Source organism: Colias eurytheme, chromosome 12 (assembly GCF_061535395.1).
Source record: "Colias eurytheme isolate Ceu_HAF_F1 chromosome 12, ilColEury1 Martin Lab GWU primary, whole genome shotgun sequence".
Lineage (NCBI taxonomy): Eukaryota > Metazoa > Arthropoda > Insecta > Lepidoptera > Pieridae > Colias > Colias eurytheme.
The window spans coordinates 6,319,562-6,339,718 of record NC_142991.1 but is presented as its reverse complement, the minus strand read 5'-3'; the positions used below and the strand labels follow the sequence as shown (position 1 = coordinate 6,339,718).

Sequence of the window (20,157 nt, the reverse complement as noted above, 5' to 3'; positions counted from 1 at the left end):
GTCATCTATAGCCTACGCATCCCTACCGCTCCAGTGATTTGCTCATTCCTTTTTAGTGCGCGGTAGTGAACGCACGTCGCTTAAAATTACATTTCAAATATGCCGAAAAGAAAGGCGGAAGACAAAATTAAGCGGTATAAAGAAAAAATAAAACGTTTAGAAGAGAAAACGAAAGGGCGTAAACATCGCCGTATTATTATAAATTCGGACTCAGAGAGTGATATCGAAAACGAAGGTAAGCAATTTTTAATTTTACAAGTGTTAACGAATTAATAATAATGTGTGCAATACAGTGTCTATAAGTCTGCCTGGAGGGTAACCGCGAGTTATACACGATGGTTAGACATGACACAAAAATTTAAGCCTGGAGGTTGACTGAGAGTCATACACGAAGGCATAATACATACAATGTACATTATGAGCATTTGACGAATACAAAAACTTTATTTTTATAATTATATAAACCTAATGTAAAACAACAAAGATTCATAAGATATTATAATATGTAATAAGATATTATTTTTTATTTTAAAACTACCTCCAAAAAAAAAAAAAAAAGTTATTTAAATTTTAACCTTATACTTTCAGATATCCAAATACCCGAAAATGATAATATTGAGGGAGTTGAGATTATGCACCATGATTACCCTAATATACAGGATGAATCATTACCGATGATACCGGTTGACATACCGTTAGCGAGTACATCAGTTATAGGCGACCCATTGTTATCTCAAAGATGCATGGACGAAGATAGTAAAAATGATGGCGAATTATCTGAAACTCCAAATCCTCCACAAGACCAAATTAATACGGGTCCAGAATCCTCAAATGAATTACATATAGAACTTGATCCAGAAATACGTCTTGCATTGGGGGACCCCATTGAAGACAGTCCTAAATATGGACCCAATATTCACAGCGACTTGACACAGCGCTGGTTGCCTATATTAAAGAAAGGATTGACCAAAGAAGTTAAAGAAAACTTGTTGAAGGAATATCATATTCCAGGTAACTGCAAATTACTAAAATCACCCAGTTTAAACCCCGAGATAGCCGCTGCTGTCGCAGAAGCAGTTCGGAGTAGGGATAAAAAGATGGAAGTAAAACAAAACCAATTAGGTTTTGCTATTACTGCTATTTCAAGAGCTATGGAAACCATCATTCATGATGGAAATAAAATTACTGCTATAAAACATCTTTCTAATGGTTGTAGAATTTTGACAGATCTACATTATACAGAAACACAAATTCGCACTAAATGTATTACTCCGTGTCTAGATAAATCTATACTGAACATAATCCAAGAAGAGGAAAGAGACGAATTCTTATTTGGTAGTCAATTGTCGGAAAAAATAAAGGCTGCAAAAGCCATTGAAAAACAAGGCTCACAAATTAAAAGAAGCATACCGCAACGAAATAATCAAGCTCAATCAACAAAAGGCAGATACACGGGAAACTGGCCACCTCCTCCTCGATATGCCTCGTCGTCGAGCAGGGGGGGGCGCGGAGCATACATGACGAGCAGATTACATCCGAACAGACAATTTCGCCCTCAAGCAGCGCAGCTGCCGCCACCGCAGTCGCAGGCGAAGCCAGCAACCAGACAACGTGCCCCAACACGTCAGTAGTTCAGGTACATGCAGGTCGATTAACTTTTTATTATGATTGTTGGCTACACATAACAAAAAATAAAACCGTGTTAGATTATATTTTAAATGGCTATCGTATACCATTAATAAATAATGTTTCACGACCGTATATACCAAATAAATCTTTATCATATAAAGAAAAACAAAAAATTCAACTTGCCATTAATAACCTTCTTGACTTAGGAGCTATTTCTGTATGCGAAAAACGCACTGAACAATTTCTTTCACCGATTTTTTTGATTCCAAAACCTAATGGGACAGATCGTTTTATTTTAAATTTAAAATATTTCAATAAATATGTAGAAAACGAACATTTTAAGATGGAGGATTATAGAAGTGTATGTACTTTATTATCAAAGAACAGTTACATGGCTAGTATTGATTTGAAAGAGTCATATTTATTAGTTCCTATACACCCAGAACATAAAAAGTATTTAAGGTTTCAGAATGAAGACGATTCACAAAATTTAATCACATATGAATTTAATGCAATCCCTTACGGCCTATCATCAGCACCAAGAACATTTACAAAAATTATGAAGGAAGTAATCGGTTACTTAAGGAAACGTGGTTTTAGTTCAGTAACATATTTAGATGATACCTTGTGTATCGAGAATTCTTACGAAAAATGTCTTTTGAACGTAAATGAAACTGTGAGAATCCTCGAATGTTTAGGTTTTATCATAAATTTCGAAAAGAGCTCGTTAGAACCAAAACGAACATGCAAATTTTTAGGTTATATGTTTGACACAGAAAATATGACTATGTACTTACCAGAAAACAAACAAAGTCATATATTACATTTAGTGAAAAAATTCAAAACATTACATAAATGTACCATTCGAGAATTCTCTCAATTTATAGGTGTGTTAACAGCCGCATGCCCGGCAATAAAATATAGTTGGTTATACACTAAGAAATTTGAAAGGGAAAAGTATCTCGCCCTCAAAAAATCTAACAATAATTACGATTCAATTATGAGACTGTCAAATAACATTTTACCAGATTTAAATTGGTGGGAAAGTAATATTTTAATATCTAAAAGCTTTATTACGCCTCCGATATACAAATTGACAATTTTCACGGACGCGTCAAGGTCAGGCTGGGGTGCTGTCTGCAATAATATGCGCGCTAATGGCCACTGGAAAGAAAGTGAGCTAAAATATCACATTAATTATTTAGAGCTTAAAGCAGCATTTTTTGGCCTTAAATGTTTTGCCTATAATGTTACCAATTGCGCTATATTGATGCGAATCGACAACACAACGGCTATTAGTTATATCAACAGAATGGGTGGTATACAATTCCCACACCTTAATGAATTAACGAGATCCATTTGGCAGTGGTGCGAAGAACGCGACTTGTGGTTATTTGCATCTTATATCAACTCCAAAGAAAATAAAGAAGCTGACACCGAATCACGCAGAATTAATCCCGACACTGAAATAGAACTATGTTCGAATGCTTTTCAAAAAATCATTAATAAACTAGGTAAAGTTGATATAGATTTGTTTGCATCTCGCACCAATGCCAAATGTAGGGTATACGTTTCCTGGAGACCAGACCCAGATGCACTTACGGTTGATGCTTTTACAATATCATGGTCAAAATATTATTTTTACTGTTTTCCCCCTTTTGCAATAATTCAAAAATGTTTACAAAAAATTGTCAGCGAAAGGTCTACTGGAATTTTAGTTTTTCCTTATTGGCCCACCCAAGTGTGGTTTCCTTTGTTGAACAATATAATAATATCAGATATTATTTTTCTAAAAAATGCAATTCGGTCAGATTACAGGCTACATCTTCCCACGCAGACTATCCTGGCAGCAGCCATTGTCTCCGGGAAGCCTTCAAAAAACAAGGCATTCCATCAGAAGCGATATATCTAATGGTCTCTTCGTTGGCGGAAAACACTATTAAACAATATAACACATCGTTCAAACTTTGGTGGAATCATTGTTTAACCAATCATATAAACTACTTAGAAGCACCAAAATCAGAGGTAATTTTATTTCTTACTAAGCAATATGAGAATGGAGCTTCATATGGCACATTAAATAGCCATCGTTCAGCTATATCACTGCTGCTAGGCAATAATATAGGTTCTGATGTACAAGTGACACGGTTACTAAAAGGAGTCTTCAAATGTAGACCTAATATACCTAAATATAACACCATATGGGATCCACAAGTAACTTTAGACTTTATGGATAAATGGTTCCCTCATACAAATTTATCATTATGTCAACTTTCAAAAAAGTTGGCAACTCTTTTGGCCCTTTGTACAGCACATCGCGTACAAACATTGTCTTTAATAAAAACTAATAGTATTGTAGTTCATAAAAATCAAATTATCATAACCATTACAAATTTAATTAAAACCTCTGCTATCAATCGCGAGCAGCCAACCTTAGTCATACCATATTTCACTGACAAACCTAGCATTTGTCCTGCAAAATGTTTAGAAGATTACCTAGAAATTACTAAAAATATTAGAAATGGTTCTTCAAACTTATTTGTAACTTACAAACGTCCCCATAAGCCGGTGACGTCACAAACCATCAGTCGATGGATTAAAAGTATGTTAGCAGAGAGTGGCATTGACGTGACGAAATTTAGCGCTCATAGCACGCGTCACGCCTCAACATCGGCCGCCCGCGCCGCAGGCGTATCCATAGACTCAATACGCAAAACAGCTGGATGGACGGCTTCATCACAGACGTTTGCAAAATTTTATAATCGTCCCATTATTTCACAAGAGGTAGCTAGGTCTGTCTTTGATAATGGTATTGACTAAGGTTGATTGATTATATAAAAATTGTATAAAATTATTGGAGATTGTTATTTATTTTGATTGTTATATTGATTGTTATATTGATTGTTATATTGATTGTTATATTGATTGTTATATTTATTTTGATTGTTATATTGATTTGGAAGTTATTAAAATAAAAATCATTTTGGTTTCAATAAGCTGTGTTTTATTTTATTTTATTTTATACGATTCCTACCAAAACTTTTAGAAAATATCTATTCATTACTTCAGTTCTCTGAACATCTACATGGTAATACTATATCTGAAGAATGGAGCTATGAAAATATAATATATGATCAAACGAACTTCTAGAAGGAAGTTCGATCATTATTATATGAATAGCTCCATTCGAAGATATAAGAACCCACCCACCTCAACCCTTTGTAAAAGTTTTGGTATCTCTAAAAAGAATGAGCAAATCACTGGAGCGGTAGGGATGCGTAGGCTATAGATGACGGTTTTAAAATTCGAATCGAGTAAAAACAATCGATATAAATCTTAAAGTGCGACACTACCTAGTACGTTAGGGAAACTACATGGTAATACTATATCTTCGAATGGAGCTATTCATATAATAATGATCGAACTTCCTTCTAGAAGTTCGTTTGATCATATATAATACGTCTATGTGCAGAGATAAACAAAAATTAATAGAATAAATATGATATAAGTAGTAATAAATATATAAAAGAAAGTATAATTAACGTATATTCAATATTTTTTACATTTGATAGATATACATATATATTAAATAGAGATAATCATCAGCCTCCAGAGATAACCATCATGCAGCCGCACTAATTAGTTGTAACACGAATTGTTTAAGCATATACCTCATCATATTAGTATAGATATAACAGATATGTATATACATTATACAGTTAAAAGTTCCTGGAAGCCGGGTACGCAACGCTCTCGTATTCTTGGCATATTTCGCAACGGCCGCAGGAGGTTTCCCAAGAGAAAACTCCAGTTTTTGTGCCTAAGTGACAGCTGAAACGTCACGAAACTTCTCAGCATCTTTAATACATGGACGTGAAACGAAATTTATGTAGCATTAAACTTGGAGTTAACTTTACTTGCGGCTTTCGTCTTAAACGCGGTTAAATGTCAGTTTGGCACTGGATGTAAACGGAGATATTTATTATTTATGAAGCTTATACCTCTGCGTAAAGGTCATTTATACATTTTATAGTATGTATATTTCAATCACAATAATTGACGCAGGAATAATCGTATCGCTCAACAGAATATGAATTCAAAATATGTAGATGCGATGGAAATATTTTACAATGAGGATCAGTAATTATTTCTTACTTTCAGTTAAATAGTTTTATTTTATCGCGGTGATTGTAATTGTAAGTATTTAGTAACAGAAAGGGAAAAGAGAAAAATCTATCTAATAAAAATTCCTCATATTCATAATCTTGACCGTCTTCGACATTGCATTTTATTATGAGTCTTTTTATGTGAAATTATTTAGTCAGATTTTGATCCCAGATAGCATAGCTGTTTTATTCAATATCTTATTGTGTCTCTGAAAACTTTTTATAAAGGTTATTCTCAACAAATATTCACCAACAATTGAAGCGAATTGAAAACTAATGTAATGTAATGTAAATTGCGATACAATACCGAGAACTTCCATCGACAGTAAGCAGCCGCACTAATCGATTTACATTGCTTGATACAAGAACAAATGTTTTTGTACAATGACGCAGTGTTTTACATTATCTCGCCTTTCCTTCCAGCTTGTCTTGTAATTCTATTGAGAGTAAATTGTTTACACTGGGAAAACAAACAGGTGTAAAAGAAAAATCGTAATATGAAAGGATGAATTCATAGTTCATTGAGGTTTTTGTATCTAAAGGTATCCGAACCACAAAAAAGGATCACTTTGTTTTCCGTCTATCTGTCTGTCTGTCCGTCAATATGGCGAAGGTGAAATTTATTCTACCGTCTCTTGAAGCTGTGAAAATAAATGAAACTTAGATGCGCGAATACGACTTGCATATGGCCAGTTTTTTATCTGTTGAATGAAATTACACTTTTAAAATATTAGTATTTACAGGAGTTGAGTTGATTTGACTTTCATGGCCCAGTTAATTAGTATCAATTAAAACAAAGACGAAAGCGAAATATCCTCCATCCTAATCCTCCTCGCCTATCTCACGTGTTGACTTCACTTCATTGTCGGTTCAGAGAACACGCTCCAGCTTTTAGTGTGAACAAACATTACTTAAACGCCATCCGGCTTGACCCTGCCATTTGGGCCAAAGGCCGGAACGCATTAGAGACACGACACGTCCACGATACTGTCTACTGACACGATAATCTTGCACTACTCGTGCATGAAACGTTACATGGGGATGTGAAGAGGCTCCGTGAACCGTGATTTATGTGGTCTTTAGTAATAAACTGGCTGAAGCGGTGAGGCGGTGAAAGCTTGTAATTATTCGTAATACACTGCACTTCGCTGCTAACTCTGTCTGGGTGTTTAGTAAAGTCCCTTTAGTTAAGTCTACCGTTTTGAGATTATTATAACTAGGTATATCGTAAAGTATATTTTTTGTTTCACTTCCTTCAATATTTAAACTTCGAAATTGTTGCCGTATTTAAAACATAATAAAAATAATAATAGATAAGCTTAACAATCTTTTGAGATTTCATGTTTGTATTCTTTATTTCTTTTTTTGTTACTTTAACTTACAGGTTCACATTCCGTGAGCAATATATTAAATTGACGTAACAGTAATCTGATCCACATATATTCGCCCATACCTAATTAAGGGAATCACGTCAATAAGTTCATAACTCAATACGTTATCTTATAACAATACCATCAACACGTAGTGCGCCCTCGTCATCCCTTCAGCAAAATTGAGTTGCTCAAGAGAGTTAATAAAGAGGTCCAGACGTGGCCCGAATAATAATGCCACAGAAATAGATTCTACTTTAATGTTCTTTAGATCCGATTAGTTCAGGAGAATTCGGTCAAGTATATTACAATAAGTACTTACTTTTCATTGGGCAGGATTCAAAGTTGTGCCCTGCATACTGAAATACAATTCAGACATGCGTAGGTTTTATTCAGAACTATCTCAATCGCTCTATATCTGTAATGTCCCACGTTGTATGATGTTTAATAAGAACTGTCTATAATTATTATAGACATGAGGCGTGGGTTCGTTCCTTGGTTCGTTCCATCGAAAGATTCTAATTACTTTAATCACTTTTGCGAAAAAAGTATTACTGATCCATTTAAGTTATTCATAGATAAATACAACGAATAATAAGACGTCAAATAAATTAATTTGAGTCGATTTCAAAATATGTCTCGTTTATATCAGAATATGCTTTGGCTGTTATCACTAATTCCAGTAGGGATTTGGAGTTGACACCCCATTTGATAACCACAAAGGCTAAATCTAACTACGAATTTTATCTCAGTTTATTTTACCATATTCCTTTAAAGATTATTTCAGAAACATTCGCTATATTTTCTTAATTTGGGTTGTAATCTGGTCTTTCGCTAAATATAATTTATGAATTCAAAGTTAGTAGGTATATAGAATGGCTCGAATCTGTTTTAACTATATAAAACGGATTAACATTCTATCTACACTTTGTAATTATTCAACCGCAGACCACAGCCCTGTAGTGGTTCATTAACATCAATAATTGTCGTGATTATCAAAATTACTCCTTTGTTATATTAGTACTGAAATAGGTTAGTACGAAGGTTGAATACGAATGGAATTTATATTCTTTTTCTCAATTGTTAAGGCACAACAGAATAATATGAATAATTTTATGAAATGAAACTTGTAAGTAAATTAATAAACACTAAAACTCTATTCTTACGTTTTATGCTATGTAATAAATGTAAGAGCTTCTTAATATATCTTTTAACAAAGCAAATATTGAATAGATATTCTAATGCAACTTAGTTTGAATCGCAAAAAAAATTCATTATGGTAATAACTCATAATAATATAGTTACAATTGTTCCAAACAGCTCTATATGACATGAAAATTGGGCGTAAACTCGCTCGCGTAGATTTACGTAGCGTAAGTTGATGAAAAATAATCAGATAAATATGTACATGCTTTCGTATGTAAAGTATGTTACATAAATCTTAATAATAACAATCATTGATAATGATACACAAAAAATAATATAATTATTAAAGTCAAATACATATTATATGTATTTACAGTTTCTAATACCTAAAGTAATTAAAAATATAAAAATGAATCGCAAAATGTGTTGGTAAGCGCATAACTCGAGAACGGCTGAACCGATTTCGATAATTCTTTTTTTATTATATTCCTTGAAGTACGAGGATGGTTTTTACGTAGAGAAAACGTAAATATGTACCACGGGCGAAGCCGGGGCGGACCGCTAGTTAAAAATAAACATCTCAAAACAAACTCCTTTTCCTTGCAAATTTCTCATGGCATGTTATTTTCAAATGCTATAACCAACTAAGCAGCGTTCTTAATCAATATATCAATCGTTAATATTCATATAAACTATTATCAGCTGATCGTATCTCTGAGACTGAAATATCAATATGAGAGATATTAATTATTTTAATCCTAATCGAGACTAGAAATAGAACGATTAAACCTCGCTTTGACTGATTGAAAATCAATGTTGAAACGATACATTAGCCGTGTGACACGGTTTCACAGAAATCTTTATACATAATACATGTTGTTTGATGGATGATTAGTTATTTATAGAATGTATTAGTTTGGTTAATTTAAATTTAGGCAACTCCCGTGCGAATGATTATTATTTTGTTTTAATTATATAACAGGGGCAGAGTTAATAACAAACTATATAATAAATAATTAAAGGCTTAAATTCAGAGTTAAGAAAAGAACTGTAGTTCCCAGTTAATAGTAAATATTATAACTGTTAGTTATAAATTTTAAAAACTTCAATGATAACCCGTCGTTACCTGCTACTTATTATAATCATAGCACTTTTTCGAATGTGTGCAGTTAACAAAAGTTTCGAAAAATATAAACTACTTATCATTAATTTAATTTGTCCAAATAGCAGCAGTAGTTATAATTCCAAGTTGAATAAAGATGTATAAGCTCTTGGACCATAATAAACAGTACATTTATAACAGTTATTTAAGAAAATATCCCAGAAGAAATGAAGATAACGAGAAAAACGAGATAGCGACCGACAGATATTAATGTAAGTACTATAAATTAGGCAAGTGACTCTTGATATTTCTACAAATGGCCGAAATATATACAAGTATCATTTAGTCATGATATAACCTAACTATTATAGAAATCGGCTCTGCAGTTAATAGATTTGAATAGAAACACTTTACTATTGAAATATTTTGTTCTTAATTTGGAAGCATTTCAAACATACTTCTATGCCTTATGTATATACACCAATATTAAATGTCAAATCCTGATAAAGGACTACACGTATCCGACCAAAGCCTGTTAACTTGATCGACACTGAAGTTTAAAGCCTCAAGTGTACGTATATTAAACTTATCTGTCGGTATCACCTGACAAATACTGGCTCGATTTATTCCCCCGTTACTCTATACTATCACAATTTTTTCGAATTGCTACATTATACATTGCATCTCAAGTTACTATAAGAAAAACAGAACAGATTTATGTACGTATGCAGACAGCAATGTACTTCGCAATCGGCGTTAGTGAAACGATTTCCGGTGTGAGTTAGATTAGGCTTTAAAGCAAGCCGTATCAGGTCGGATTTCCGACCCGAGTTTTAACAAAATTCTCAACGGTCGAGATAAGCTTGCTATCTATTTGAGCTCAAAAGTATGAAGCGAAACACTTCAAAGGTGCTAGTTTGTTTTGATAGAGTTTAGTAGATACATTTTCTTAAAGTGCGGCATTGAACAACTTGTAAATATCTTATGAAAATTGGCGGTTATGGGAACAATTAGTACGAAAACTAGATTAGTTATAGATTTACTCATCATTATACTTCTGTATATAATTATAATAATATGACTTATTTTCTTTACCGAATGTATTTAGCGCATACCTAGTTCTTTATTTAATAGTAGTTAATATTATAATTGACACAAGTTTCAATTTCAAAATAAATAATAGAAATCACAACAAAGTAATCCCAATGCTAACTTTCACAATATCAGCATATATGTATACGTATAGTATTCTGCGGACCCAGATCTCGTAAATTTCAATTTAATTAATTTTCAGCAACACGTTAAATTTTAAACCACTGAATTTTGAAACTACTTCGAGCGAAGCTAATTAGTTTATAAAGTAACAGCGAAATGAAGTTCTGTTAATATTTAATGAAAATACACTTAAAAGAAACAATAATTGACACATAAGATTAAAAAATTGTATTGCTCTACAAGTGTTCGTATTAATTTGTTTAATTAATATAACAAAGTAAAATGGGTCATTGCCGTCAACATTTTATGCCCCAATGCATAAAACCTATCCATTTTGAATAACTAGTACTGCGTAACTTCACAAATATAATATTTCTTACACTTTAAATAACAGCAACCTTTTTAATAGAGACACAAGTCTGAAATATGTTTTTATTTAACACTTCCAAAGTACGATAACAGCATAAGAATATTGCTATAAATATGTAGATTGTAGATAGGGTAAAGTCGGAAAATCCAACAAGTAATAATATTACGGATCATGTCGGCACGTGAGATGAAGAATTATTTTCGCAGTAAATTCCATTAGTGCATCGATGGGAAATTTGATTTATTTGTGAAACGTGTACTGGCGATAAGCGATTACTTTGAACTTTCGATTATAAGAATGACATCGAGAACAGAGTTATTTAGATGCTATTTGGTTGCAGGAATGTTTACAAAAGGTCAACGTATATTAATCCAAATTGTAATAAAAATATTAATTAAAAATAAGTCATGTACAAACATTCAAATTAAACGTATATCCGAATAAATATTCAAAATAATAATAGTTATTGGGTAAACTAATGGTTCATAGAAAATATTGCATGTTTTAGTATTTTGAAAAACATTTCGCATTTAATTAAAGTGTGTTTTGCTAAATTGTGTTGTTTATATAACAAACTGCAAACAGTAAAATAATTTTAGAATAAATTGAGCGTTGATTTTGTTTATGTTCCACGTACTAAAATTAATTTCATACATACGAAGGAAACTCCACCCGAGTTTATTAGAAAAATATCTATGTTGCCAGAGAAAGTAAAATTATTTCTTAGATTCCATGAAATCGAGTTAAAAGACAATATTTTAATACAGTTAAGCGAAGTAGCGCTTCTTAATTCTGTTGAGAATTTGCGTTATTAAAAAGTTGTTGTTCGCTTGTGTTTACTTTTTCTAATGTAGTTTCTTCATCCTTCCAAGATAGGAAATATAAATTTAATTGTTTTATTCGTTCCTATTAAAGTTTGTTTATTTTGATTATGGTTGTATGTTCCAATGTTTTTAATATTTATATTAGGACTAGATTTCCGCCCACATTGTACAAAGGAAATTCCCATCGGAATAAGCTCTAGCCTCCTAACTATAAAAATACCAAAATAAAATCGCTCTGTCGTAAGGTGATAGAAACATAAACACTTTAGCATCTATAAATTCAGTAAGGATAAGAAATAAAATCACATACAGCCGTGTATATAGTAAGATCACACTCACAACATATAGGATAAACGTATGCATTTCGTATCTATACAACCAAGAATTTCATCACCAACAAAGCCTACGCGTGGGTATAAAAGAGCATCATTTTAAAGCATAACCAGACAAAATCCATTATAACCGTATCCGGGGATAATGCAAGCTCGCTTTGAAAGGCCCGGGACAAAAAAGCGGCAGTTTTTAACCTACGCCCGCTATGCGTCAATGATGTTTATCTACGCTAAAAGCTTCCATACGCGAAAAAAGATCTACAAAAATATTTTATGTAAAACGATGGGAAACCAGAGTATAAAATTTGATCCCCAAATTCGTGATGTAACAAGGTATACATTTTAACTAGTTTTTATAAAATAAAATAATCAATTATTACAAATCAATGTCAAATTTATCATTAATGATGAAAACAAACGAAGCAAATCAAAACACAAATATTACATTTATCACGATCCACTAATTACGTATTATGATAGAAATATAATTATGATTGAATACTTTTTTTTAATACCTGGACTGATTAAACTCATCACTTTCTGATTTATATGTAGCGCATTTATAGATTTTTAACTAGAAACTTATATATAATCTTAAATGTGCTATTAAATTTTTCTAATCACTACCAACTTTACCCAAGTAATTCTATCTAAGAAAAGGCGTTAAACAATAAACAAGAAACCGAGTTTCCAATTTTTAATTCAACTCATCCAAGTATCGGCAAAATCTTAATTAAATAACTTGCTCAAAAGAGTGGGATGGTATCGTAGTGAGTTATTTAATACACTCGGTGTATTGTTACGACGGGTTCAAAGTCCATGTTTGCAAACTTATCCAACTTCTTCCAGAACTTTGAGTGAAATGAGGCGCTTTGTGCGTTTGTGCATCTTGTATCGATTGCGAACTTCGATGTGTGCAGTTTGCGATGGTCGTGAAAAATTGTGGAGATTTTACGGCGTATATACTTTGATTAATGATATGATGCTGAGAAATATTTCATTGGTTCTTATTGTTTCTTTTTTATTTTTAAGAATGATACCTACTTATTACATTTAAATGATTGTGAGTATCCTTTTATTCCTTTTTTTTTACTTTGGCGATCAGGCCACACTTAGGTTTAATGTGAATTGTAAAGCATTCAAAACGTGAAGATAAAAAATCAATCACGATCTTCATAAAACATTTTAAACTACTAAAACCAACTCAATACCTTATTTTACCTTATAATAAAATATACCATTTCTATTTCATAAACTAATCGTAAAATACATTTTTGTTATATTCCGTTAACTTCCTCATCCCCGGAAAAAAATCAATCACAAATGGAACCACACTCATGTTCAATTAGAAGTTCATGAATCATTCAGTTTTGTTTCAAAGGACTCAGAAACAACATACAATCCGTACACCCATCCAAAAGTTTTCAGTCCTTACACGTACTCGTCCTGAATACGAATCGATGGAGCTTACAACCAACTTACAACCCCTATGGTATTGACAGGATCCTCCCTAAGACTAAGTAGGGACCTGAACAAATACCGGTGATTTGAGTCCTTATGTCTCACAACAGATTTAAAGCCTCGTATCTCGTGAGATACCATCCTTTATGCGATGACACGAATCATAACCACACCGTTTAAGTACCACACGTAATCGATTCCGAGAATTTGCTTGTTTCTGAGTAATGTAGCGAAAATATCGAACTGTATTAGTTACCTAAGTATTAGACGATAAGTCTCGATAACATCCAATTTTACTAAGTGATGCTGGCAATCTATGTCATTGAACATTTATTACTCGGTAAATATGAAAGTAAATGTGTAATATGATTTTTTGGTAGTATTTTCTACACAATATTTTCCATCTTAATTCGGAGACATAAAAGTTATAAAAGGATTATTTTTAATGAATAACAGATGATATAAATGTATATTTTGTTTGTGAAAAACAAGTTGAACGTTTACTACATAAACGGTTTTATGTTTGAATGCTACATAAAATCTAAACGTTTTAAACAATACTTCAAATGAGTTTCGCTAATTAAAGACGGTTGTTAACTATGTATTCTCTCGAAACAGATACTATCTATTCACTGGATTCTACTTCTAAACGTACTGCACTACTTATGTTGTGAGCGAAATGCACTCCAACATTTTATAAAAGGCGATTTCCTGAGACTCACAGCGTTAAACATTCAGTAAAACGTTCGCAGCAGTTATGTTCACCGCTGAACAGTTTTTGTCGTAAAAAGAAGCAGTTTATAACTATTGACACGAAATCGATGTGACTGCTTCAGACATGGAACATTCTACTGCGTGCCAAATAGGTGCTATAGAATTTTTAGTTACGATTCGAGTAATGGCCGTTCGGACTCGTTTTGAGTAAGAACAAATGTTCCTTCTTGCAATTTATGGAGTGTAAAAATGAAAACCGATTAAGGGAGCTAATGGCTAGTTTGTTACTCCCAGATACTGCGATTCCTGCATTTTGGCGATAGCGTCTATGTGGTGAATAACGAGAAATAAAATATACCTAACAGAATAATTCTTAATTTCAGATGTTTCGAAATTTTAAGGTAATAATTGCAGATGTAAAGAAAATTCTATCAAAGTAAATTTAGTCGTTCGCTGGTGGTTTTAATATAGATTCGATTTTTATAGAACTCTACGTTCGCAATTCACCTACGTAGAGCCTAGCACACATTTAATTATTTTAAGATCTGTACATTCATAGTTTTGGTAAATACAACTGCAATTTAACAAAATATTTTAATTACGTGGTATGCTGGTGAATCTTTTCATATCTCCAAATAAAACATTAATCCCTAACGATTATACAGCGTATTCAACGTCCCATTCATTCGGACACCAATCCGTTTCCGTGCAACATAAAAACAAGCATATTTCAGGAAAACAAAACGTTAATTCAGGACGGTCAAATAACGTCCATTCACAGTGAACAATGCTAGCCCACAATAAATCTAAAAATGTATTTCACTATCACAGTTCGCGTCCGTTGGAGTAGCGCCATGTTGTTTTCAAAAATTAGAGACGCGACGCTTGGGTTCCCGCCAAGAGTTGGTGCGGTGACACGCCACTGATAATGCTAGCAAAGCATTATTACTGTCATTTCTGTCGGAAATGTGTGATTTTAATGGACGTGCGCTAGAAATTTGATCTCCAATCGTGTTTGTGGGAAATGCAAGGATGTTTGTTTTGTATCGGTTTTAATGGTGAAATTGTACGTCTAGTGGTTCAAATTCTTATAAATTCGTTGGAACGATAACATTGGCTGAAAATTTAACATACCTACATATTTTTGATACACATAAATTTAATGTAACTTGATTTACCTTTATAGTATGTTGAAATTATAATTGTGTGTAGAGATAAACTACGATAACATGGCGCGCCCCTCCAAAATTCAAAACGTTTGAAAGTATTTGTGAAAGTATTTACAATGCACCACCAAGATCATAACCAAGATTCACAACGCATGTGTGCGTAATAAGACGGCCGTCAAACAAAAACAAATCCACGGATTTGTTGCTCGACTAGTCACGCTCTAATCGCTCATTATTATAAGTAATGGCGCTGCACTGACGTATTCTATGAAAACGACACGTGCGTTGTCTTGGGCGCTCGGCAACTTATGATTAGTTGACCAACAAATCTGGACGTAAAGTACTAAAGACGAATACGTACAACTACATACAAACTCCTTCGTAAGGATGTCACTACACACATTGAAACAGTAATTTGGAGGGGCGCGCCATGTTATCGTAGTTTATCTCTACATATTATTAATTGTATAAAATATGCGTGACAGAAATCTTTATTCGATGGATTGGTGGAGAATGTCAAATGGTTTAAATGAAAAACAGTATTTTGTTCTTCATGTGCACTTTAAACTTTCCTTTAGTTCAATGCTCATAATTTACACAATGAATGCGATTCGACTTAACAAAGTGGAAATTATACATCTATTCAATATATGCATGTTTGATAGCAATAAGCATAAGGATTTACTAACGCGTATTAAGTATATATAAAGTGGTTAAGACATTGGCAAAGTTATTGGCAGGATTAAACTCCAACTCACGGATAATGCGGGCGTAAGTAATGAGGATAAGATACAGCATTGTGTCGCGATGCGCTCGGAAATTCTATATCTAACGGTGAATTTATATCAAACGAGCGAATGCTTATTCTAACCCCACCATGTCCAATTATTGTAGTGTAAAAAGGCGTAGAACTTTCGTTTGTCATTCTTAGTGCGTTTGAAAAGATTATATGCAATGTTCTAATACCTACTGAACAACACTGAATGATTTTTTAATAAGCGTTTACACTAATAACTAAACGATCTCGAAAGAATGCTCTAGCTCTATGTTCGTTTGATGTAAATGCACCGTAACAAGAGGAACCTTCGAACAATAAACCTTAACTACATATACGAATGTTCCGTTTAAACCGAAATTACAATTCAACTTTCATTTCAGCTAACCTTTCTCAATATCTGAGCAAATGAAGGCAATAAAAGTCAAATTACTGTTCGAGTCATGCATCACCAAAGTTTCGGGTTCGAAAGTTACAAATTGAATAAAATTAGAGGCAGTGTATCGCCCACCCGCAGATATATTGCGTAGAAAGTGTTACAAACTCCGGCCGTAAAGGAATCGTGACTGTGGGAACTCTATTTATTGGTATATGAGAAAAGAGGTCAATAAAATATATTCCGTGACCACGCAGTGTTTCTTTATTCTATGTTTTCAATTAAAGACATTATAAATATAAAGTTACACTTTCTTAATAGAACATAATATATTATGTTTGGAGGGTTACCTATCTTAATCTCGAATTTTAATATTCCGAATATCATAATCCAGAAAACGTTTGGACATTTTTTCATAACCCCGAATTTTAAAATTTCGAAGTTTTGTTTGCCATATAATCGCAACTCCGAATTTCATTTGCCCATTTCTTTATTTGTACGACGTTTTACAATCCAGACGAATGAGTTCCAGACATACGAAATCTAAATGCACAAAATCCAGATGACCGTTATCCATATGCACGAAAGCCAGATTTTTAAAACACAGATTTTTGAAATACAGTTAATTTATATCCAGACAAACAATGTCCAGATTTTTGAAATTCAAATAAACGATATCCAGCAAAACGTAATCCTTCCAGGGGGACGCAGCACGAACCTAACCTAACCTTCTGAATAGATTTTAACACTATAACCTTTCTGTAATGGGCAAATAAAACAATATCGAGTCGGTTCTGGCACTCGCCGGCCGCTGCCGCGGCACGCTCGCTTCGCTCGCTTGGCTCGTGCGTAGGGGCTCACAGTTCAAACCTAACCTAACCAACTGAGTCGAATTTGACACTTAAACCTTTCTGTAATGGGCAAGTAAAACAATAGCGAGTCGGTTCTGGCACTCGCCGGCCGCTGCCGCGGCACGCTCGCTTCGCTCGCTCGGCTCGTGCGTAGGGGCTCACAGTTCAAACCTAACCTAACCTACTGAGTCGAATTTGACACTTAAACCTTTCTGTAATGGGCAAGTAAAACAATAGCGAGTCGGTTCTGGCACTCGCCGGCCGCTGCCGCGGCACGCTCGCTTCGCTCGCTCGGCTCGTGCATGGGGGTTCACAGTTCAAACCTAACCTAACCTACTGAGTCGAATTTGATACTTAAACCTTTCTGTAATAGGCAAGTAAAACAATAGCGAGTCAGTTCTAGCGTGGGGGTCGTAGTTCAAACCTAACCTACTGAGTCGACTTTGACACTAAAACCGGTCTGTAATGGACAAGTAAAACAATAAATTTACTTACTGTCAGTCGATAGTAAAGGTATAATCACGATTGTATGGAAATCAAATAAAAAGATTATGAAAATCTGGCAATAGTTTATCTGTTATACGATTATATGGGAACCAAATAAAAAGATAATGAAAATTTGGCAATAGTTTATTTGGAAAATGGTACGATGGGAAACAAAAAAAAGTATTCTGAGAATCTGGTATAATGAGATCTGTATTATGAGAATACGGGAAACAAAAAAATACTTTTTAAAAATCTGGTTTTGGTGCATCTCGAAATTGATTCATCTGGGAAATTAAAAAAGGAATTTTAAAAATTTGTCATTCATTACATCTGTCTTTTAAAAGTTCTAACAACCGTTTTCGGGGTTTTAAGATTCGGGTAATAGAAATTCGAGTTTTTAATAGGTTACCGTTTGGAGACGTAGTACGGATGTCAATATCTACACCATATTCCAAGGTATTATGTATAAGAATGTATATGTGTAGATATTAACTAAAGATTCGATGATTTTGCTCCAAGTATCACGAGGAAATTGTGAAAATCCTTGATAAAGAAAATGTTTTAAAAATTATACTTGTTACTGAAAAATTATAATTTTCATTCAAATTGAAATTATATTTTATAATTACGATAGTTTAATTGTCGCTATAAATTGATCATTTTCATTAATAACTTAAATAAAGTCAGTTATTATATGTAATACACAGATTTCGGGGTCAGGTTATGACCTGACCCCGAAATCTGTGTCCGCTTCGCGTGAAATGCCCCATTTATAGTAAACTAGAGGTCCGCCCCGGCTTCGCCCGTGGTACATATTTCGCAATAAAAGGTAGCCTATGTTCTTTCTCAGGGTCTAAATATTATCTGTGCCAAATTTCATCAAAATCGGTCCAGTAGTTTATGAGCCTATTCATTAGGTACAATCAAACAAACAAAGTTTTCCTCTTTATAATATTAGTGTAGATTATATTACATTCAATAGGTTAATTAAATGAAATGTTTTTATATGAAGTCCCATTTCACATTAGGTATAATTAACAGAATATATCTTAATTAATTCTCAAATTGTCTCTAATAAGTCTTTGGAGTAATGACCTTAAAAAATGTTTGTATTATAAAGGCTATATTGTTTGTTTGTATTGATTATGTCACAGATCACAGGAAGTATAAATACGTGTTAAGTTATTTTATTTAATTCATTATTTGGATTATTACGTTGTTTTAAGTCCAATTTTTATGTAAATGAACTGTAAAATAATGTGTATTAGTGACTCTACATATTCATAAATTATACAATTTTTGATATGGTTCTATTATAATAATAGTATGTGAAAAGATGTTCAATCTTTGAACAAAATGTCTATTAATTACATAGTAAAACTTACTAAATAAAGCTACATACATAAATATGAGGCTTAGTGAATGCACCGCACCTGCGGCAAGATAAATCCACGGACATTGAAAGAAGATTATGTGAACACGTTTCTACATCACATTTTACTTGTTTTAGGAAAAATATTGTATGAACCTCTCTATTAGTTTGTGAAAGCAAATTTTAAACTCGATTTTAAACTCGTTGAAGTGAGCCTTAATCAAAAATTAAGTACATTGTGTAATGTATATACTTTGACCGACACATAAGGCTGATCACCTACTTGTCCCTAAAGAAAATCGATCAGTGAAACAGATGTATAATGCATCTGCCCCTTACCCCAATGGGGGACATGGAATTTTTTTTTAAATTTATATACTATGACTGATTGTTACTGCTTCAAGTTATGTATGTTATACATATTGTTAGTAAATATTTTTTTAATTTATTGTAAGAAAATATGTGTTTCTGCGGGCTTGCGCTCGTTAGCAGTTTCAATTATTGTTAACACAATATAGTCAACCGTAATATTATTAGGTATTTATCATTTAGATACAATTAATAATTAAAATTTTTATTATAATAATAATTTATCGAGTACCGTTATTATATAAGAACAAAATAACGTTATTTCGCTATATACAAAAATTGAATTTATACAATAAAATTATCTCCGACTTTATGTCATGTCTCGTAAAAGTACGAAATAACGATACCCAAGAGGCAATATAAAGTTGGGTTAATATAGGTAAGACGTAATTGATCTCCTGAGGTCAACTGTAGGTAATATGAGAAATTG

At 33.1% G+C, this 20,157-nt stretch overlaps 1 protein-coding gene across 1 annotated transcript; it reads left to right on the top strand.

The window, feature by feature from the left end:
• Positions 1-4,507, top strand: LOC149904106 (uncharacterized). The gene is made up of 4 exons (XM_090108210.1): positions 1-235; positions 589-1,345; positions 1,429-1,636; positions 3,448-4,507. Exons 1-4 carry the CDS (start codon positions 100-102, stop codon positions 4,447-4,449), a joined length of 2,103 nt encoding a protein of 700 aa, XP_089964336.1. The 5' UTR covers positions 1-99; the 3' UTR covers positions 4,450-4,507.
• Positions 4,508-20,157: the final 15,650 nt, after the last annotated feature.